This window comes from Ammodytes marinus (genome assembly GCF_949987685.1).
Source record: "Ammodytes marinus genome assembly, chromosome: 1".
In the NCBI taxonomy this organism is placed as follows: Eukaryota; Metazoa; Chordata; class Actinopteri; order Uranoscopiformes; family Ammodytidae; genus Ammodytes; species Ammodytes marinus.
Genome location: NC_137230.1, coordinates 18,256,972 through 18,280,146, shown reverse-complemented (window position 1 = coordinate 18,280,146; position 23,175 = coordinate 18,256,972). Strand labels below are relative to the sequence as shown.

Here is a 23,175-nt window from a genome sequence, read left to right as displayed (position 1 = left end):
CATTTCTGTCTCTATTGAAGGAGAAGCTGAAACAAGCTGAGAAAGTAGGTAGCTTAAAATGCACAGATGCACTGTATTAAGGCTGCAGTATATTTTGTTAAGCAAATAAATGTGTGTTTCTGTGACTTGATCTTTTATTCCATAAAATAATTATTTATCGATACCGGTGAGACATTGTATTTGCATCAGTCTGACTAATGCGTAATTGAACTGTCAACTTAGATTTGTCAGCAATGTTCAGAAGTAGTTGTAGATTACATAATATTTAGCAACAATTTACAGTAAGATATATCATTATGTTTCTTACAAGTGAATGAAGAAGTATCTAAATAATATAAAATGTCCATAATAATATAACAGTTGCCTTTTATGACAAAGCAATACTTGTATAACATTGCTTTGGATGAAAGTGTCAGCGACATTATATGTAATGTAATGTAACATCAAGCTTTTCTTATCATTTCCTCTAAGTAAGAGATTTTTAAGTAAAGTTTTCAGGCATATATTATACAATTTAACACTTCATGCAATAATGGCCTAAGCCAGCGGTTTTCAAACTGTGGGGCGCGCCCCCCTTTGGGGGCGCGGGGTTATGGCAGGGGGGGCGCGGATGAATATGTAAAAAAAAGAAAAACAAAAAAAAAACAAAAAAAAAATGTTTTTGTTTTTGTTTTTTATACTAAGATCACAGCATAGCTGGACACAAGTTCTTCTGCTTCGTTCCCCTCACTGCATTTAAATGCATTCAGTAAATTACAGAGAAATAGGTCTCGTTAAAGAAAAAGAGCACCAAGCCCAACCCAGAGGACCCTGCATACATTTTGTTTATTTTAAATTAATATTTTTATGGAAAATCCATGTGTCCTTCTTCAATAGCTTCTAATTCTTCAGACCCAGTGTCTCCAAATTATTTGTTCACACAAAATTCCTCATATTTAGCCTCTTAATTGTCCTCTCAAAGTGCACCAGATTCATGCATTTCACTTTAAAAAGGTGAAAAAAAATCTCCCGGGGGGGCATACCCCCGGACCCCCCTAGGAGGGTCTGGTTCTCCACTGGCTACTATTCTCTTCCAGCAGGACATTGGAGGCACTAGCAAGAAAACACTGGGTGTGTGAATGACATTTAACTAGTCAATAATTTGGGCAAGTCTGTCTGCCTATCTTTCTCACTCCGATGCACACTCAGTCAGTATTATCCATGCTTAAAGGAAGCAGGATTAAAACACTGGATTAAGATGTTAAAATGTATTAAATGTGTTTAAAAACGCACAAAAATGTTTAGAATGTTTCAAAAACATGTTTAAATTTTTAAAATAATAATTGTTTTTTTTTGGGGGGGGGGGGCTCCGCTGAAATGTGTTCTCTGAGGGGGGGCTCACTCTCTCACACTTTGAAAACCCCTGGCCTAAGCAATGACAATACATTTGCACTGAGAAAGAAGGAATACTAAATTACTTTTGAAACAAACTGGCTGCAAAAAAAATAGAAAAAATAAAAATCTACTACAGTTGTAGGGCATATGCTGCTACTACAATTGGATGTTATATTGGATGTTATCATATTCAACAAGATATGATTTTACTGCATAAATGTTGTCAAAATAAGTAGTTATATGTAATGCAATCTGGAGATCTGTGAAACATAAACATTAGTAAGGACTTGATATATGTTGCCCATAAATGCCTTTTTACCATTTCAGCGTGTTGAAAGTGTTTATTGTATAGATTAACAGCTCATTTGTGATGCAAAAAAATTATGGGAAAAAAATCATAGATGCTATTTTATAAATAAACCTATATTTAAATACATTTATATTTTAAAATCTATTCCCTACTGATCTCTTGATCATGAGTTTCAGTGATGAATATCTTCAAACCATAAACGATTTGTTGTTGACCTTTTTTGTTTTTATTCTGTGATTTTGATGAACATACCATCTTACTTTGTAAAGGGTAGGTGTTGTGTGTTTATGTGTAATATAAACCGAAATATATTTTACTGAACAAATGTAAAGGTCATATGATATAGAATGCTTGCTGTAACTCAACGCTTAAATAAATATATACAGTATACATAAGCACATTCAATACAAAAATATTAAATACACAATTGATGACAAACAAAACACCAATAAGACAAATGCAATAAATAGAAAAAATATGTGGAATAATACAAAAATAAATATGTGCAAAAATGTTGTACCGTAACCCACATATTAATGTGTACAGTACAACAACGTTTGCATGAATTAACATTTTAATTGGCCTGACTATATATTATAGGTGTGAAATCATAGCACAGCAGAAATACATGTAGGCTATGTAAATAATTTTTATATGAACTAACTATACAGACATCATATTTCAGCACATGCCGGATTAATAGTAAATACTTATAAATAGTAAACAGTACGCTACATAATGCTCATCATAGATATTCAAGACTCTGGTTTGGGGCTTTTACGTATTGCGTCACAGGTGTGGGCGTGGCTCCCGGCTTGAGTCGTCCGCTGACATCAACATGCGTCGTAGGCGTACCGAGGGGATACTCAGTAGCCGAGTGACGGCGGAGACAGTGAAGCAGCTACAAAGACAGGGTCGACACAACGAGACCACAGTTTTGAAGGTTTCCCGAAAGTCACGGAGAGAAAGTAATATCGTCCAGCGACATCACTTTGTATCTGGCTGAGGGTGTCCGGTTTCTAAGTCTGAGGGATTGCGATGCCCTCTGACTTTATCTCCCTTTTCAGCGGGGACCTCGACCTGAATTCTCCCAGATCCTTGTACTCAAAAGGTAAAAAAAGAAAAGAAAAGAAAAGTGAAAAAAGAAAGAAAAGAAAATCAGCATCTCTTAGCCTATGTTTGTCGCTATAGTTTTTGTTCTCTTCGAATGTAGTCGGCTAGTAGCCTTGTGGCTGTGTGTGTAGCATAACTTATCCACCTATAGTCTACTGTGTTAGGTTAACTGTTTATGTGGTGGTGTATAGGTCTATGTGGTTCAGCCCACCTCTCTCTCGGTGTCATTCATCTATTAACTGCCTGCTGTCACTTTCCTGTTGATAAGAGTTTTTTTTTAAACGGACACTTTAAAGGCGTCCTCCAGTTTCTTCGTTTTGTTTCCCGGAGCAAGGTAGCTTAAAGTATTTGTTTTTTACTTTTTCTCTTATCAAACTGAAGCCCTCGGCAGCTGAATTCACACCGGTCAGACCAGTTTGCTTTCCCCCCTGCCAGCTGAAAAGCAATGCTGTCTATTTTCTGTGGGTTGTTTGAATAGGAACATCAGTGCCCCCACCCGTCCCTACGAGGCACCACACGCGCACTACACTGCCCCTGTGAGTGGCGCTAGGGCCCATAAACAGTAAACATAAACGGTGTCATTATCAACATGGGGGCCTCAGGCAACCCTCATGTAGAATAACTGAACTCCTGCAGCAGGTGTAAGTCCTAAGGAAAAAAAGAAAAGAAAAACTCACTGAGATTCTGTATTGTAGCATGCGTAGGCCAGGCCTAGTCATAGGAAAGCTAAACAATTTCCCGCTCTCTCTCTCACACACACACACACACACACACACACACACACACACACACACACACACACACACACACACACACACACACACACACACACACACACACACACTTTTAATTAGAAGAACATTTTTTTCCAGAACTGTCTCTAACTTCTGAATAAGATATAGCCTACATCCATCATGACGTCATGCAACTGGAGTTTTGAAGCTCAATAGACTAGACTTGAGAAAATCAGATAATCGTATTTTGAGTAAAAAACACAACATAAACATAAAAATACCAGTACAGTATGTACATTATTGAGCAGGATATATGACGGTAGTGAAATTTAAATTTAACATAGGCTAACTAAACATTGGTCCGAACATATCTTTAGCATTTTTTTTATTTAGCTTTTGCGACATTGTCTTACCAGTTCATTACATGCAAAGCATGTGTAGATCACCTTGTAACATAGATTGTGTACTTATCTTATATATGATATTACCATGGCAGTGCTTAGGAGTCCTGAATTATCATTTGGTGCCTGAGGCAGAAAGAAAAAAATAAGTTAGACAACAAAACTTTAGAAAAAATGCAAGGCTGTTTTCATCATTCTTATTCAACTTTTCTCTAAATAGTATCATGTTTATCTTTGTCCTGGATGTATAGAGAATGGTATGGTTGATTGTTAATTGATTTTCTCAAGCTAACTCTGGGTAAGTCAGCACATTTCCCAAAATGTCATCTCAAATGTCATGTCATGTTTGATTGGTCTGAGTAGTTACTAACTACTGAATGACTTAATCACAGCTATACTGCCAAGAACTCTATGATTAAGTAAGATAGTTCTCAGAATAATACACAGTTTAATGCTAAGGGTCTGTTCATTGTTCAGATTATGCTAAATGTAATTTTGTTCAATCATTATTGAGAAAAATAATTGAATGTTTTCATCATCTGAAAAGAAAAGCTATTTGTTTTTTCTAATATCATCTTTGACTCACTTTACTTTTTCACTGATGCATCCAGTTTTGATTCCTTAGAAAAGCCTGTTGCACTTCCATCCTTTCTTCTGCACTGTATAAATCATCCAACATCCCTTTGATATCTAGACCGATTGAAACTTGTTCTTTGGCCTACCATGTTTGCTTACTAATCACACTATTGTGTATTTGTGTCAGCAGAGTTGACTCTGTGTGTGAGAGGTGAAGTCAGTTTTTGCATCTTGACTAAAGCCCAGTTCAGACCAAAGATTCGCCTTGCAACTGCTTGCAACTGCAACTCCTTGCGACGAGACTGCCGAAACGTTCTAAAACTGGACCTTGCGATTTGACATGTTAAATCTTCTGCGACGCCTTGCAACGGCTTGCAACGCGCTGCGACGAGCAGTTCACACTGCTGCGATTTATCCCCTGCGACGTTCTAAAACCGTCTCGTCGCAAGCAGTTGCAAGGTGAATCTTTGGTCTGAACTGGGCTTAACAGTTCTGTGGGATTGCTCTTTTTGTTTGGAAAGAAATAGCTAATTCATCCATTAATCCATCAAAATCCTCAGTATTGACAAGTCATACCCCACACATGGATAAAAAGAAAATCATTCTTTCTTAGGGACATGATTTAGGGCAGGGGTTTTCAAAGTGTGACAGAGTGAGCCCCCCCCCCCCCCCCCAGAGAACAAATTTCAGCGGAGCCCCCCCCCCCCCCTGCTTCCTTTAAGCATGGATAGTAGTGACTGAGTGTGCAGCGGACTGAGAAAGATAGGCAGACAGACTTGCCCAAATTATTGACTAGTTAAATGTCATTCACACACCCAGTGTTTTTTCGCTATAGCCTCCAATGTCCTGATGGAGGAAAATAGTAGCCAGTGGAGAACCAGACCAGGCCCCCCTGGAGATTTTTTTTCACCTTTTTAAAGTGAAATGCATGAATCTGGTAGCCTGGCATTCCCAGACCTGCCACTAGGCGCTGGCAAATTAAATTTGCTGCGCGTGTTGGTCTGGACATGCTCCGTTGAAGCTTTATCAAGAAAGCCAGACATCTGGCTGGTGGTTTCAATTGGTTCTATCTAATATGGGCGCGCCAGAGCCCTTTATATGGTGCTCTGGGGAGGACGTAACCGGATGACGACAGTGAAGTGCATGCAACGTCGAAGCCGTGATAGTAAACATCAAATATGGCTGCGGATATGTTGTGTGAGTTTGAGACTGCTTTGGCCTCGACCCTTAACGATTTGGAAGATGGCACTCAAATCTTTCATTAGCAAGTAAGTGGAATGTTCTATTTTGCCGACCGACAACGGCACACGTTTAATTTAACAGTTTAACAGCTGTTCGCTAAACGAAAGGGGCTTACGTCGCCTTGTGCATCGCTCTGATTGGTTGTAGTGCTATCCAACTGCGTGCAGTGGCATTTGAAATGCACGAGTAGGAGCCGCCCCTTGAGTTGGAAATTACTAATGATCGTGGCCAGACCCTCTATCGTTCAAGATATCAGGGTCTGGATTTCCAGGCTATGAATCTGGTGCACTTTGAGAGGAAAATTAAGAGACTAAATATGAGGAATTGTGTGAACAAATAATTTGGAGACACTGGGTCTGATGAATTAGAAGCTATTGAAGAAAGACACATAGATTTTCCATAAAAATATTAATTTAAAATAAAAAACTTTACGCAGGGTCCTCTGGGTTGGGCTTGGTGCTCTTTTTCTTTAACGAGACCTATTTCTCTGTAATATAATGAATGCATTTAAATGCAGAGAGAGGAATGAAGCAGAAGAACTCCTGTCCAGCTATATGCCGTGATCTTAATATAAAAAACACAAACTCAAACTTTAGTTTTTTTTTCACATATTCATCCGCGCCCCCCCTGCCATAACCCCATAGCCCCACAGTTTGAAAACCACTGATTTAGGGAATTCAATCATTGCTGCCTATTTATTGTTATTGTAGAAGCTACATTAGTCATCAAAAACCATGATGAGAAATGCATTTGGCAGTAAGGTGGTCATTGGAATTAAAAAGGAAAAACAACACTCCAAATTGGCACTGAGGATAGGAATGCTAGTCATTGTACCTTGTGGTCGGTAAAGGACTGCAGGTTAATAGATGTCATAAAATGTCTTTCCAACAGATTCACATCAAAGGCAAAGAACGTTATGGCTTTCCCGTACATTCTATTTAGCCCGGTTAACAATTATGAGAACACAGATTTCGACATCGTTTTTTTCTCATATTGACACCCACCAAATCATGCTCAATCATTAACTCTCTGGCTGCTCTGTGTGTAAACCTGGGCTTAAATAGCACTCTATTAATATTGACTCTGCTGTGTTAAGCAAACTAAGCGGCATGCGCTTCAAAATACTTGATTGCCTTAAAAGCTTGTTGATATCTAATGATGAAAGAAAAAATTTCAAATAGGGAAAAAATATCTAAAATGTCAGAAAAAGTGTTTTTACAGTTCATGAATGTGCTGTTGCATTAGGTTAGTGTTTTTCTTCTTTGGCTCTTGGACTCTCACAGAAAATATAAATAAATACTTTCTCTTACTGTTTTGAACATTGACTTAATGCTCTCACAACTCAGGAATCTTGTTCAAAATGAGATGATTTTTTCAAACCTTATAAGATAGAGTTGATAGTGTATTTTAGGCATGCAGAAGAGTCTTTTCTGTGTATTCATCCAGCTGTCATCAAACCCAACCTTTTCTGCATACTTCAGACTGTACGTCTAGCTGCTATAGTTTTGCTTGGTTATTTGCCACATGTCACAAAAGTAAGCACCCACATTTATTTGTTTATTTTTATTTCCAAATTTGAAATCATATTCTGAAGAAACACTTTCCCTATGTCATGACGTGACATACTAGGTGTTATAACTGTAGTTCTGTTATTGCATTGGATTATCACATTTACTTGTGCACGGTGAACACTCACCCAGCCAACCAAGAGACACCAACATAAGGACATACGGATTGAACCCATAAAGACGGGTCCAATCAGACTTTTAAGTTGGTTTTAATAGTACCCCACTTCTTGTAGGGCCCTTGATGTTTACCATGGGCCTTTAGGTTGTGACCTTCAGGCTCCTACAAATGCTGTACCTGGGTTTTTCAATTTCAGCATGAGAACCCCTCTGTGTACAGTGCCTCAGTGTGTTGTTGGTACTGTGTATAGTTCAAACTCAATTGCTCCTGGAGCTGCTAAGCCCAGGCCGAGGAAGATATGCACAAGTGTTATGGCCCTTTTCCTTCACAAACACTTTTCTGTTAACCTTTGAAAGATGCAGCAAGAAATGTTTCAGTGTGGATACATACAGTACAGTACATACTGAAACAGCTGAATAACTAGAAACCTTAAGCAGATTCTTTCTACTTCTTCATACCGCCATCCAACCTTTTGGCACATTTGGTCTTCCTTACTTACTCTGTTCCTCTTATTTCAATACTCATTTCAATATCACACAATCATTCCACAATAAATGTATGAATAATAAGTAACTTTACTACTGGCAGCATTACCTTCAAAATGAGTAGAAAAGTGCACTCCTCTAACACATATTGAGGTACGATATATTGTGTTCTGATGCAAATTACCCAGACCTACTTAACTTCTTCTAAATCTCTGTGATTAATCATTAACACTAACCAAACCTCAGTCAAAAGACTAATCAGTCTCAGGTCAACATATCACCTCCTCTGGTATTTACTGCACACTTGTGACTTTGCTTTGGCCATGGCAAATCAGTATATGAGTGCTTTGACCTGTTGAATCTGGAACACCTAAATATGGTTATTTTAGTGTTATTTATTCTCTCCGGGGTGTTTTATAGGGGTTACAATTCTGCTACAATTTGTTGAATTTTATGTCAGTTGTAGACTAAATCCTCTGCCTACCATCTGTTCTTGTCCAATTTTTTAATTAAATTGTTTTGCTACGTAAACAAAAGCTTATATCAGCACATTTGGGATATGTGAAAGAATAAAATCAAATATCTTAAAATATATCATATAAAATGTGATAAATATGTAATATTATTTTTAATGTCCAACAAAATAGGAGTCAAATGTCATACAATTATTTTAATGGCAGTCATTCTTATACTTCTATTTTAGTGATATTAGTACCTCAATATGTCTTGTCAACATTTATGGAAGAGAAACATCAACTTTGATCATGAAAGATTAACATTTTGTTATTCGCTATGCTATGCAGAGCCGGCCCGAGGCATAAGCGAACTAAGCGGTTGCTTGCGAACTAAGCGGTTGGGGGCCCCAACCCTCCAGACCCCCCTAGGAAAGTTCAGATCTTGGCTGTCTTATATTTTCACCCAGCTGCACATTGGAGGCACTAAAGGGAAAACACTGGGTGTGTGGATAACATTTAACAAAGGGCAATAATTTGGGCAGCGCTACGATTGGAAAGGGTCCCCCTAATCATATTCCGCTTAGGGCCCCATGAAGGCTTGGGCCGGCTCTGATGCTATGTGTCAAGCTTGATTTGTAAATCTCTATCAAAGTGTTCCAGTGATTCCACTGTTCTGTGTCCGGCACAATGATTGTATAGTTTATAGTTCAGCTCTGTCTTCACAGGCCAAACCTGAGAGGACAATATGCATATTCTGATAAAGCTGCTTTAGTATGGGCACAGTCCCTTCCTAGTCCAAAGCACACCATGGTGCCTTGTGCTTTTGCTTCCAATCATCTCACACTCTTCTGTGAAAAGCCCAAAGCACCTGTGAGATCTAACACCCACATCTTGGGTTTCTCTCCTGACCAAGATGATTCTGAACTAAGACATTAAATATTAAGTGTGGTGAATCTTGGCTGGCAGGAGTCTTTGCATTGGCAGATGAGAAGCAGCAGTAAAGGTGTCAGGAGCTCATAACTAGACTGGACATGATGCGGGTTACACTCTGCCAGGATATTTCCTGGCTCAAATGGAGGGGAAGGTATCATGTAATGTGTCACCTATTGACCTGTCATTAAGTATACTTCTTTATTATGAAGCACATGTGTGAGGTCCCATCTGCCTACCTGCCTATATGAAACACTGTGTATGATGTAACTGGTGCTTTAAGGTGCTTGAAGTACCAGACACCAGAACACCAGCTTTCTTGTAATCTAATATACCAGCCTTACAATAAACCTTCCACCTAAACCTTTTGTCAAGCTTATCATATTCAGTATGTGTTGAGACATTGCCAGGGAACTGTTGATTCATCTCATCTCTTTGGTTTTCTGAAGTGTTTTGGTTGGTTATAGTTTGATTTTAACATACTAAAATAAGCTTCAAATTGAAACAAGTGTACCTTTAACACCAGTCCTCTGACTCTCTCATTGTGTCCCTTTCTTCTGAGAAAAGAGTGACAAAAACAACGTAGGAGGATAGATGTTTTTTTTTTAAATTTTATGACCACAATCATTGTCTAACCTTAACCACATGTGTATTATCGTAACCATGATGAGGAAGTTCCCCTTACCTTAATAAAGTAATTTGAACCCAAACCAGAAACATGAAGATCTCTGCATTGTAGGTCCAATGTCAGTTTACTTTTGTTGAAGGAGCAATGAAAAGGCCCACACTTTTCTTTTGTCTATCCGTACCATATAGCCACTTCAGGGTTTCATAGATCTGATCCAGATTTATGAACTATGTCAGTTTATTTGTAGGGGGATGATACTTTCCATGCGCTTGCCTTTAATAAACTTGTCACAATGTCTCAGTTGAGGACCTTTGGCGTCAAGTAGTCAAACAATCCATCCTACAGCCTAAGGCTTCTGGTATCTCAATATCCTGTGCTTTAATTTTTTTTTTCTGAGTCATCTGCTCCTTCCTCGGCAGACTGGCAGGGTTGGAATAAATAGAAGCACTAGACCAGCCGATTACCCCTTACATCCTGTCATTGTTGGCATTCTTCTTTCTTGCTGTTTTTAACAAAGTGACTCTTGAGGGTTTGGATACTGAGAGGGATGCCTGGTATGAGGCCAAGGCCATGGAGGGAGGATGACAGATTATTGTAAAAGACTAATTCTCTCACTTAAAGCGGCAACGAGTAACTTTTAAATATCTTTTAAACAGCCTCATGTTTCCTCTCATAATCATAAATTACCTTTAACAGCAAACGAGACCATCAGTGCAAAGAAAGACGTTTTTATATAGTTTTTATTACTGCATTTGATCTGGTCGTACACCCAGTCCGATTTTCGGTTCACGCGTGCATGCTCTATGGTCACATATCGGTATTGGTCACAGATTTCAGTGAGGCGCAGTTACGCGATTTGAGAAGCCTATCCCTCCAGGTGAGGGAAGGGGAGCGGGAGCCTTGTTTGAGACAGTTGTTTGTCGTCATAATGACTGATAACGGGGCTGAACCATAAAAGAAAAAAAAGAAAATGCAATGAAGAAAAGCGAAAAGGGAGAGTGATAGTCGGGCGGGAGGGCGTTGCCAAGCAACGTATACACAATTTCACGCAGCGAACCTAGACTGCAGCATGGACTGCAGTGTTTACTCCTAAATGAATGAGCGGTAGCCTACTAAAACAAAGTTTACTTTGCCTCACCAGCATCATCAGATGACCATTATTCATCTGAAATAGTCATTATTTACAACATAAACACATTACCTCATCGTGATACTAACTAACTGCCATCTCTCGTTCATTCGCTTTGTGTGGGGACACGGACTCGTTCAGCTCCGTGAGAGGTGACAATGCATCAACTCATTGCAATCAGGTGTGTTTAGCACTTACTGGCATTAGTTGATGCTGTGTCACCCATAGACTCACGGAGCCGAAAAGAGTCCGGTGCCCTCACACTTTGCTTTCAACACACGGACACGCACCATATTGCTTCCTGATTATTTGAATCTGCACGCTGCCTGCACGAGCTAGAAAACAGCTTCACGACAGCTGGCGTCGTAATAATACTACCGCTTTTGTTCAAAGGTGTCGCCAACGTGCCGACTTACTCGTAGTGGCTTTAAAAGCAGAAGTGGTACCTAAGTGATAACAACTATCAGGATGACTGTGTTGTTAAGAAAAGTTTGGTGTTTCTTCTACTTTATAAATACTTAACCCCCCCCCATTGTCGCATGTAATCAAGGTCAAGTTTGCCTTTACCCCCGCACACATCGCAATATCTTGCCTCAGGGCAAGTCAAGGGGAACAACTTTACATACGTTCGTGTCCATTTTTGTCCCTTTTTTCCATTTGGCCTGTCAGTGTACCTTTTCATTTTTTGCCCTCTTTGAATTCAACTTGTTACTGCTTAAGAAAAAGAAACATACTGGTCATTTTGAATGTTTGATTATGAAATCAATTCTCATTGCGTTAGTAATAATGCCAACGCCATTATCAGCAAAGCTTACAAAATTGCATTGTTCATCTAGCACCGTCTCAGCAAGCCACAACCTGCTCGAGAAAGAACATGAGTTGTTACTTACTTCCTTGAATTTGTTTACTCAGTGTGTATAGCCTTATATACATCCTGATTTAGCACATGGGACAGAGTAGCGAACATGCTATTTATTTAAGCATTACTAGGGGAGGATTTTACATACTTGGCATGCACCTCCATGAACAAGTGTTCAGGTAAGAAAATTGAACTGCACGCCTTATAGGCTAGTTACACTAAAACAAAATGTATTGGATCAGTGGTGTTTTGAACAATAAATAGTCTTTCCAATAGGAGCTGTGTGGTGTTTTAATTGGCCGGACAATAGGCTTTTAAAGAAATCTCAACCAAATCCACCTGTGTTGTTGACCCCCAAAAATGAAATTCTTCCTCATTTTTGTTTTCTGTAAAACACCTTCAGGTTTGTTGTCACAGTCTGTTGTGGTTTTTCCTGACTAATCAGTCGACTTTCCACATCTTTGATTATGCTTACCACCAAATCTTCTTACATAATTATTATCTGCAGGCGAAGGCTCTGTCTGGCTTGAAAATAATAACGGAAAAGGGCAACTCTTGAGTGGACAGACAGACTGTGCAGTATGTAGAGGTTCTAACTGATCTTGTTTTACCAAGATCAGTTAGAGCCTCTTGGGTTTTACCAAGCCTGATCAGACCTGCAGATTGATCCTGCTGCTTTTTTTGTTTAAGGATCTGATTATTATGACCTGGCTTCTATGTTTACACAAAAAATAAGGGCTTTAGGTTTCTAGTCATGCATTCTTACTATTCTATTGTGAATGTCTGAGTGCCTCAAGACTCAAAACAGATCTGTAGGCCTATGCTAAATGTTGACCCAATGCCATCTCTTTTATCTGTTTATTCCCACTTTCTTATCAAGAGAGTCAACAGCTCTTTACAGAAATCAGCCTGCAAGGTCTACTAAAGTAGATCCCTGTGCCACAAGCTATTTTTAAAACCATGTTCACTGTGGGTGTATGGTAGATTGTGCACTGTGTGTAGATGCACTGTGCAAATTTAAGATGGTCTGGAGTCTAGTGGAGTCAACTGCTCAGAGCCAAGAAATGGTTTAACCAGATTAAAGGCAAATAGACGTTTTTACACATTGGTTTGTGCAGGTGAACCAAAGAAGATCTGACAAGTTCATCTGTGAGCTGTAGAGGTGTTGGTTGGTGGATATATTGCATTTGGACAGAGCCAGGATAGCTCCCTGTTTCCCGTCATTGTGGTAATCTAAGCTAACTGACTGGTAGCTACAGCTGTACAGACATGAAAGTGGTGTCAAATAAATCTCAACAAGAAATTTCTCAATGTTGAACTATTTATTTAAAGGAGATTCGGAGGGATTTGGTCCTTTTTAGCTATAACTTCCCTCCTTCGTCCCTCTAATGTCACCACACAGGCGTCTTGTGCTGCGATGGAGAGCAGCGAGTCTTCGTTCACATGCACAGAGACCCGCCTCTTTATAGTGCTCTGTCTCCTGATTGGATAAAAATGAGCAGGATACTCAAAATTCTATCTGGCAATTACTGCAAAGCTGGATGACTGGGAGACCTGTGTTATAAACTGTGCACATACTATTTAGGTGATTGCTGTATGAATATGGAGTGATTTAACACATACATTGACAAGAAAAGTAGTATTTTCCTTATTCTTTTAATGTGCTATTCACTGAACAAAATACTAGACTTTTACCAGAAAGTGTGTAGATGTAAGTTCAATATTCTGGTTGATGTGTTAATTTTGTATTTGTGTATTCATGTTACTTGAAGATGTCCCATCATATTTATGGTGTTTGATATAGCGGTTCTCTGTAATCCCATTTGGATTGTGCCAAATGTTTGGTTGTCAGGGATAAAAAGGAACTAATGAGCTGGCTGTTCCCCTGCCAGGTTCAGACAAAATGTGGTTAGCATGGTAGCTTGCTGATGTCACGCTAATGTGTCTGTGTGTGGTGTTGCTAAAGGCTCTTCCCGTTGCCTCAGCAAGGTTTTCCTGTAAACCGGACAGAAATGCATGCGTTGGCACACCAAACGACGTGTTGAACAGTTATTCTACGCTGTAGGTTAGTTGATACTTGTTTGTGTGTGTGTGTGGTCACCTTTGACAGGCAGTTGAGAAATCTCTTATCACTTTTTGGGCCTGATTCTATTGGCGGTTTAGTATCTTTCTATATCTGTCTTTTTTGGCAAGTGTGTGTGTGTGTGTGTGTGTGTGTGTGTGTGTGTGTGTGTGTGTGTGTGTGTGTGTGTGTGTGTGTGTGTGTGTGTGTGTGTGTGTGTGTGTGTGTGTGTGTGTGTGTGTGTGTGTGTGTGTGTGTGTTTTCCTCTGTAAATAGTTAGAATTTGCTTTCTGAAGTCACGCTTTCATGTTAAGCTCAGTGTCTGTTTCTTGTTTGGGGTCCACTAGTAACAGCAGAGCCAAAGGTAAATGTGTTGTAGACTATGTCTTTCCCAGTTATATTCACACCTAAAGTCTCACATTGTCCTGCTATCGAGTCACTGTGTTTTGGGCATTTTGCTGGGTGGTTTGGCCCTCACAGGGAGCCTCAGTAGGCTGTTTTGTAAAGTCAGGATAGTGGTGGGTGTTTGTTGAAAGAAAATCATGTAAACCGATGCCTGGAGGTCGTTCCTGGTCACTTGGGTCCTGGGATTAGCTGGACTGAAAGAGCTGCATGCCACAAACCCTAATCTCACGGGTCTTCCGCTAAACTCAAACTTGTTTTTGAAGAGAATCTAAAATATATTTACCAGATGAACCTTCTCTTTGCTTTGGTTTTTCTGTGCCCTGAATTGTGGGCTGGCCTTAGCTTGGACCGGATCAAATGTGGATTTGCAGTCAGACCTTTCATATAACTGAGGTCCATAAAAAATTAAAGTGAAGCTGTACTGTTTGTAGAGAGTGATCAGCACAAGGCCAACCAGAAGCTCATGGTCAAAATACTGGCTTATGGTCAATATGATATGGTAATGTGGGCTCATCACAAATGTGTAGTTACGTTATGCTTATTTAGCTGCCACTGTCATTCATGGATACAGGAGTGTCACACACGATGAACAACAACTGTGGTTTCACACGTCCTGTGTACTCAAGTGTTGTAATCATCGCGTTTCCTCATGAGGCCAAATATTTTGGCAAACAAAATTGTGGCGTCATGATCCTTCCTGAATGAAGTTTAAGTTTAAGGATAATACCTTCAGATATAATTGCTGCTATTGTGCGGTACACTGGGAGTAACCAAAGGCCTTTCCTTTCAACACATTTGAGTCATCATTTCTGGTGTAGGCTTATCATTTGGGGATTTAACTCTGACATGCTCTGAATTCAAAAGGAAAGTGGTGTGACTTGTATTCCACTTGTATCTGATATTATGTTAGTAGGGCATTTGTGTTTGTTTATGTAAACACTACAGTCTAGCTCAAACACCTGCTCTGTAGAGAAGTGCAGTATGCTTTATACAGAGCTCCATTTATTACCTCAAGTTGTGTCATTTTCTGCCATCCGCCCTAATAATAATGTGAGCTATGTACTCACTTCAGTTGAAGTGATTTGAATATAAATAATTGTGACAGTGACGGTGATGTAATTTCACAACAGACATTGATTAGTAAAAGGATAAACATTTTTTATCAAGGTTCCCAACTCATCTTAATACTACAACAGCAATGAAGGACTCATCATGACATATCAAGAACTTACTGTAGGGGAGAGTGGCCTAAGTTGTGCCGGTGGGGAAGTTGTGCCACCCCTTGTTTCTAGAAAACCATAGAAGAAATTGGAAATGTGACCACATATTTAAGAAGAGCCATCCATTTGACTCATCCTGTAAAGAAGGGAGAAACATGGAATAAGATATAAGCACATTTAAGCTCAAAAATCTGTGTTTTGCCTCTAAAAGTACAATTTCCATGATCAAGGTTTTTTGATTATTGTGTCTGAACAATTATAGACACGTTTGAAAACATTTGACACATGTTTTAGTGCTTCAGTATGCTACACTTTGTGTCTATATAGTTACGATGTCAGCCCTAAACTGCTGCATCATGCTTATTATCCAAAATTCTGGCATTGGGGTGATTTGTGCCAGAGGGCCTAGGTGAGTTATAAGTAAGTAAGTAAAATGTATTTATAAAAGCACATGTATAACAGTTTGCACTGTCCAAAGTGCTGTACATAGTGCATTCAGTAGGTAAACAATGAAATAACAATAACAAAAATAAAAGACATAAAGCCCATACATCCACATATAAACAAAGATAGTAGTGCAGAGGTAAGATAGTTAATGGGGAGGAAAAACCAGGGTGTACAGATGGGTTTTGAGCCTTGATTTAAAGGCAGCAATGTAGGGGGAATCGCATATGCCAGGTGGCAGTTGGTTCTACAAGGGCGGAGCAGCTAGTGCAAAGTACATTTCTGAGAGTTGTGCCATTGGCATGGCTGTTTACGCTGATCACCAAAAGAAAGTTATTGTCTACAGTAGCTCAGAAGAGACTGACATCTCCATTCCACTTAACGACACCACTGATGAGAGTTCAGATGGCCAGAAAGATGATGATGATGACTTTGTCATTGTGAGCTTTGCAGGTAAAACCATTAGATCTGCTAGGCCTTGTTTAAGAAAATTGTCCTTCAATCTTTGTAAAATATTTACTTTATTTACTTTAAATAAACCTTAAATAAGTAATTGTCTTATGGATTTGTCTTGCATTACAGTTTATGAGATATATATCAATGGCACAATTCACCCCATGGTATTCTCTCCAACGGCACAATTTACACCACACCGGGGGCAAGTTGTGCCACAAGACAACTTTTTTCCGAAAGCTATATTTCTTCAACAGTTTATTCCAGATCCAAAGTTTTTATTGCCAGGGATGCACAACACCCTGAAATATATGTACATATTTGAGTTGGAGACTTTACTGTCAAGGCCTCACTTTAAAGTCACTTTGAGTAAAAAGTGGCACAACTTAGGCCACTCTCCCCTATGTGTTAGCAAATGATTTAAAAAAACAAATATCTTGAAGTATTTGAGGAAATTCTGTGATTTTTTTGTGGGTGTTGGTTGTTTGGCAGCATTTCAGGCCAGTCATGCAATAATTTACACAATGAGTTTGACTGCAATTGGAATATGTCATGGACAGATGTTTGTCTGTCATTGCTGTTATGACTTTGCTGTTACAACTTCGGGCTTTTCTTCCACGTGGCCCTTCCCTTTTCCTTCGACTGCAGAAGTAACGCCTGCCGTATGTTTTTATTTCATAACACATATAAACTCACCCCACCTCCCTATCCATTCATGCTTGCATCACGTGTAACGCCACTTTTGGAGTTTTAAATGTACACCCAGTTGCAAGTTTACTAGGTATGCCTAGCTGAGACTATGGCAGTCTAAATGATCACTTCATTTGTGAGGCCTCAAAAGAAAGAAATTGTGACTTGATAATTTATTACTATTCAACCAGAGTTGTGATATATCTGATTCCTGTACTTGATTCAGAGAAAAGTTATGCATTAGCCATGCATTTATTAAGCTTGAATGGTATACTCAAACTTTGAAGGGCATTAGTAGTTGGTGTACGAGTGTTAACCCTTAGTAGTTAGTGTTGAAAAATATAATGTATGGTGAAATTGAGTTTTTCAGATTCAGATTTAAGGTGTAATGTTGTTCATGCGATACTCTGCATTGTTAATGTCAGGCTCTTCACTTGAGCTTGTATAATCCTGTTTTATTTTTCACCATTATCTCACGAGAGACTTAAACGCTCAAAAGGACTTGTCCCTGATCTGTGTTGCTATGGAGTCCCTGGCAGCCTACATGTAGGCTTGGCTGTAAACATTTCAGGGTTGTTGTACATGGTTTGCTGCTGCAGGTGCCATGCCCCTTGACAGTTTTTCATTGCTTCTCTGGAATACTGTCTAAAAGCTCTGACAAGGTGTGCTTGATCGTATCTTCCACCATCACTTCTTGTTCAGAGGTATTTCACCACCTTCGATGTATGCAACTATCTCTTTGGCCTGTATCTTTTAAGATAGGTATGTTATTCTACTGCTTCATTTCTGCCTGACAGGATACCTCATGATAATACAACTAACCTGTTGAGCAAGTTGAAGTACAGAAAAGGGTCTGGGAGCACTATAAACAAGACAGAGAGAGGGAGAGAGGTAGGTGGAGTGGAGGAGGGGGACAGAAGGGGAGTTAAATCAGTCACTCAGCCAAAAAAAACCCAGTGCCACGCCCCAGGTGCCAGGGCTAGTAAGAGCAAGCAGCAGGAATGTGAGGGAAATGAATGGGAGTGTAAGTCCTGTCTTTTTTTCACCTTTAGCCTGCACTACTTACCATATCAACACATCACAAGGCATTGTGATGGTATGAAGAGCAAAACTGTTTGACTATTGGCTCCAAAAATATCTCAATGCAGGATTTCTGACATGAAACTTGGATTTTTTTAGTTGTAGTTTGTTATTTGTCCCTCTGTTTACATGAACTTGAGTGCAGACTAAATATGTGAACCAGTTAACGACTGTAGCCACACTTTGGTTCAGCTGATATTTATCAATGTGTATTCATAACAAAGGTTGACCTGAACAAAGCTAACCACATGAGCATGGTGTCTGTCAGTGTGAACACTTCTGCTCAGGCTTTAATATGTCATGATGATGATCACAGAAGCCCAGACAATGAAAGGTTTTCCCTCAGTGGCTCTGCACAACACGACCGCAGTCTTAGGTAAAAATGAAAACATCACGTGGGCTGTGAGTCAGTACCGTTTATTTCCCAGCTAACGAGGCTGACCTTTTTAAAAAGAAATTTAAAATCTCCTGCTACGTGAAAGGAACAGTGTTTTGTCTCGTGTATATAGAGAATTGCACTCTGTCTGTGTATATGGAAACAAATATGCAGCAAAATAACTTTTTCAGTCTTTTAAGAACGTCAAGGGACTGTGGAAACACTTTGAACAGGCCAGCCACTGATTCGAGACCGCTGCTCCGAGCGTAGAGTACATATTTTCTGTCTGTGCGGTTGGCAATCTGTTTACTGGAAGGGTTGCTCACTCGGAGCACATGTTGGTGCATGTGCAGTCAGTCAGTGAGCCCCAAGAAGACTGTTGAGTTAAAGTATAAATGCAGGGGGCAGAGAGAGTGTTTTTGTGGAGGTGGGGAGGGGGGTTAAAGTATATAATGCAGGGGGCAGAGAGAGTGTTTTTGTGGAGGTGGGAGGGTTTGTGTGCATGTGCATGCATGTGTGTCCGTGATTTTGTTTGGAGAACTTAGCAAATAACCAGCAAAACCACACTAGAATCCTGTGTGCATGTGTGGGTCAGTGTGAGTTATATGAGTTTGCTGAGTGCAGATTTAAGCTCCCTTTCTGGGAACCAGCATTCCCTGCTCTTCTAAAGCGAGCTGTAAGAGACTGGAGGGCTTTGGGAATGAAGAGGCATGGGCTGGTTTCAGTATGTCCCAGGTTTGTCTATTGTACACAGCGAGTGGTAACAATGGGAGGGTTAAGTATCTGATATACACACCGAACCCTGGGACTCAGCTGCAAGTAATTAAAGCTGGCAGTTGGCAGAGAAGAGAGTCAGGCGACTGTAATGGCCGCTCTAAGTTCATACCATAATATTTGGATGATGAACCAGGCTGCTAGTAAAAGTGTTGTCATGCTGTTGATCCAAGGCTTTCTCCCCTTCCAATGTCCCCTTGGCCCTGAGGGAGACACAGAGACCAGAGAGAAAGGCCCTGGTGCCTGTTTGTAACCAGATCTGCTGTTTGTTTGGTATGCAACAGCTTTCACTTTTTTCCATTGGGCCTCTTTAAGGTGCAGTCAGAGCCCTCAGTTACTATTTTATCTTAAAAAGACGATTTTGTGAATGAGGACATCTATTAATCCCAAAAGAGAAGTTGCAACTTGGATATTAGCCTTTCAACTCTTTGTTAAAAGAAGGTAAACAAATCTGAGCTGAGGCATAGCTCCATATCATGGAGCTATGCCTGGAGCTCCATATCATGGAGCTACGCCGCATCCTTGTCATTGTATCAGTATTAGGGGAGAGTGGCCTAAATTGTGCCGGTGGGGAAGTTGTGCCACCCCTTGTTTCTAGAAAACTGTGGAAGAAATTGGAAATGTGACCACATATTTAAGAAGAGACATCCATTTGACTCATCCTGTAAAGAAGGGAGACACAAGGAATAAAATTAAAGCACATTTAAGCTCAAAAAACTGTGTTTTGCCTTTCAAAGTAAAATGTCCATTTTTTTGATTATTGTGTCTGAACAATTAAAGACAAGTGGGTGAAGCACAAAGCCGAGTGTGGTGAGAGACTGCTGTGCTCGCTCAGATGAGAGGAGTTTCCAGAAAATCTACATGGTTTTTTGTGATGTGATTCGTGTCAGGTTGCTCTATAGAAGATTTTAACAAGAAATTAAGACCAGCAAAGTAGTATAATAGGAGACACTACTGACAAGAGTTCCGATGGCCAGAAAGATGATGATGGTGACTTTGTCATTGTGAGCTTTGCAGGCAAAACCACCTAGATCTGCTAGGCCTTGTTTAAGAAAATGTATCTTCAATCTTTGTAAAATATTTATTTATTTACTTTAAACACACCTTAAATAAGTAATTGTCTTATGGATTTGTCTTGCATTACAGTTTATGAGATATATATCAATGGCACAATTTACCCCATTTTTATTCTCTCTTGTGGAACAACTTACACCACACCGGGGGCAAGTTGTGCCACAAGACAACTTTTTTTCCGAAAGCTATATTTCTTAAACAGCTTATTCCAGATCCAAAGTTTTTATTGCCAGGGATGCACCACATCCTGAAATATATGTACTAGGGCCCGACCGATATGGATTTTTGGGTGCCGATGCCGATTATTTTTTGAGAAAAATTACGATAACGATTAAATCGTCCGTTTTTTTTTATCCCATACATATTGAAAATGTTTACTTTTTTGAACCCTTAAATATATATAAGTACTTGTTACTGTCAATAGGTGTACATGAACTTTTTATTTATTGAAATATGCATTATCTAAAAAAAATAAAGTGTTACAAATATGTCTAAAGTGACATGACCCATTTTTAAACTCTGACAGTAAGCATTTTATGTAACTGCACCCAACCCTCTGGAACTCCCTCCCTCCAAACATCACCATCTCAGAAAAAAAAAAATCGGCGGACATTTTGCCGATTCCCGATTTTTCGGAGATGTGCTATAATTAGCCGATATATCGGTCGGGCCCTAATATGTACACATTTGAGTTGGAGACTTTACTGTCAAGGCCTCACTTTAAAATCACTTTGAGTAAAAAGTGGCACAACTTAGGCCACTCTCCCCTATTTGTTTTCAACCTGGTAACAGGTATTTTCTAACGATTCAGAAGAAGAACTAGTGATGTTGAATTGCTGTCCAATAATATGTTACGCTGTCTTTACAACATTAACACGAGCTGACAAATTCTTTGAGTTCCTGTTAATGTCACCTCACACCCCCTTTTATTTGAACCCCCCCCCACCCACCCACCGTTCCGTCCCTCCACAGAATCAGCATATGACCTTCTTCCCAGAGAGCTACAGTTGCCTTCCTCCACTCAGAAGAACCCAAAAGTCATGAGTCAACAGAGCGGCGGAGAGGCCGGGCCTCCCCCTTCAGCTGCTGTGGCATCAGGTAGGAACCTGCTCCTCTTATCCTTATTTTCTCCTCTGTGAGCAGGAGTGATCATGCCTAAAACCGCAGAAAACACAACTCATTTAGCAGTCTGTACCTGTGGGCAAACAAACACCTGCGTATGACAAGGAAGCCCGTCAGTTAACCAGCGTGCTGCTCTCTGATTCTCCCACGTCACTCATTGCAGTTTATTCAACTGAACATGCCTGCTATCTCTACCTGATGGTGTTTTACATATGTTGTGGTCTCCTGTTGCAACAAAGTGTTTAAGGTCATGTATAAGTATGTTAAGTTTAAATGTAGGTTCATCATCATCTTCAACCGCTTATCCGAAATCTGGTCGCGTAAATGTAGGTTGTGTATGTATATTAAATTCAAACAAAGGCCTTGCAGGTTTACGTAGCATTTACAACCCTCTGCTTTTTCCAAACTTTATTTATCTATTTTTTTTTAATACAGACTTTTGAAAAGGATTAAGGCTTTAAACTGTGCACAGAACACAATCATGATAATGAGAAAGCCCCCAACAAAGCTTGTTTCACACTCAACACAAAATCTTTGGTTGTTTTTAACGGTTTATTTTGTAAATATTTATCTTTGTTTTAGAGATTTAAGCAGCTTCGAGTGTCTGTAATCACCTTGTTGACCATGTAGCGCTTCTAAAATGTGTACAGCACAGGTTAGGCTGAAGCCAGTTTTTAAAGTCGATAAACTTATATTAAAGTTAGGAAATAAAAAAATATATATAAAAAATCTTGAACAATGTGCTTACAGTGTGGACAAACGAACACTTTCTCTGGTCTGGTTGATTTAATATGAGCCACAGATGTTTCGTTGGATGTGTGACGATTCAACAGTATTCCATTTTTAAACAGTTCTTTTGGAAAAAGTTATGCGTTTCCCTGAAACAGTAGAGCAGTTAGTTTGTCTAGTTTCATGCCGACACTAAACATGGCGGAAGAACAAATTAAGATGAGCTTGCTGCACATAAAAGAGAGCATTCAGGTTTGAATCCTTTTTCATTCTTAGAAATGTCCGCGGAAAGTGTAGCAAGACACTTATGATAGGTGACTTCTTCTGACCCTTGACATTTTTATTGTGTACTCTTTTGTTAATGGAGACTTCAAAATACTTCCCTCTGAGAAGAGACCGCCAAGCCTCCTTCTTACCCTCAGAACAGGCAATTCACTGGAGAAAAGATCTGAACCACTTACCGCAATGATATATAACCAGAAACCACTGTAAGAAGTAGAAATAATAAATAGTGGACAGATAGTGTTTTAAAATGTAGCACTTATTTAGTTTTAGTAAATTCAGTCTGCTTCTTATTGGTGCTTCATCATATGAGACTTTATATTTAACTTATTTCTCATTACTTACACAAATACTAATAATTGCTGTTATTTAGCAGAGTTATGTTATCAAGGGTTGTTTTTTCCGCCTTGTTTGTGCTTTTAAAAAATATGTCTTGGCGCTCATGCACTGAGTATAATAGAGCATAATAGAGGGTTAGAGGCTCTCAACATGTGTAATAGCATTGAACATCTGACAGTATGTTCTTAGATCTCGGGTTGCTA

The 23,175-nt window shown here is 39.5% G+C and overlaps 1 protein-coding gene across 3 annotated transcripts in view; it reads left to right on the top strand.

Annotated features, from left to right (window-relative positions):
* The first annotated feature begins 2,573 nt into the window (after nucleotides 1–2,573).
* Nucleotides 2,574–23,175, top strand: part of nfat5b (nuclear factor of activated T cells 5b) — a 36,006-nt gene continuing 15,404 nt past the window's right edge. For 2 of the 3 annotated variants that reach the window (XM_080026917.1, XM_080026916.1), the window contains exons 1-2: nucleotides 2,574–2,795; nucleotides 21,473–21,598. In XM_080026917.1, coding sequence (XP_079883043.1) covers nucleotides 2,723–2,795; nucleotides 21,473–21,598 — 199 coding nt within the window. In that variant the 5' untranslated portion in view covers nucleotides 2,574–2,722. Of the gene's footprint in view, nucleotides 2,796–21,472; nucleotides 21,599–23,175 lie in introns of those variants that run through there. The other variant, XM_080026918.1, reaches the window with a different exon arrangement.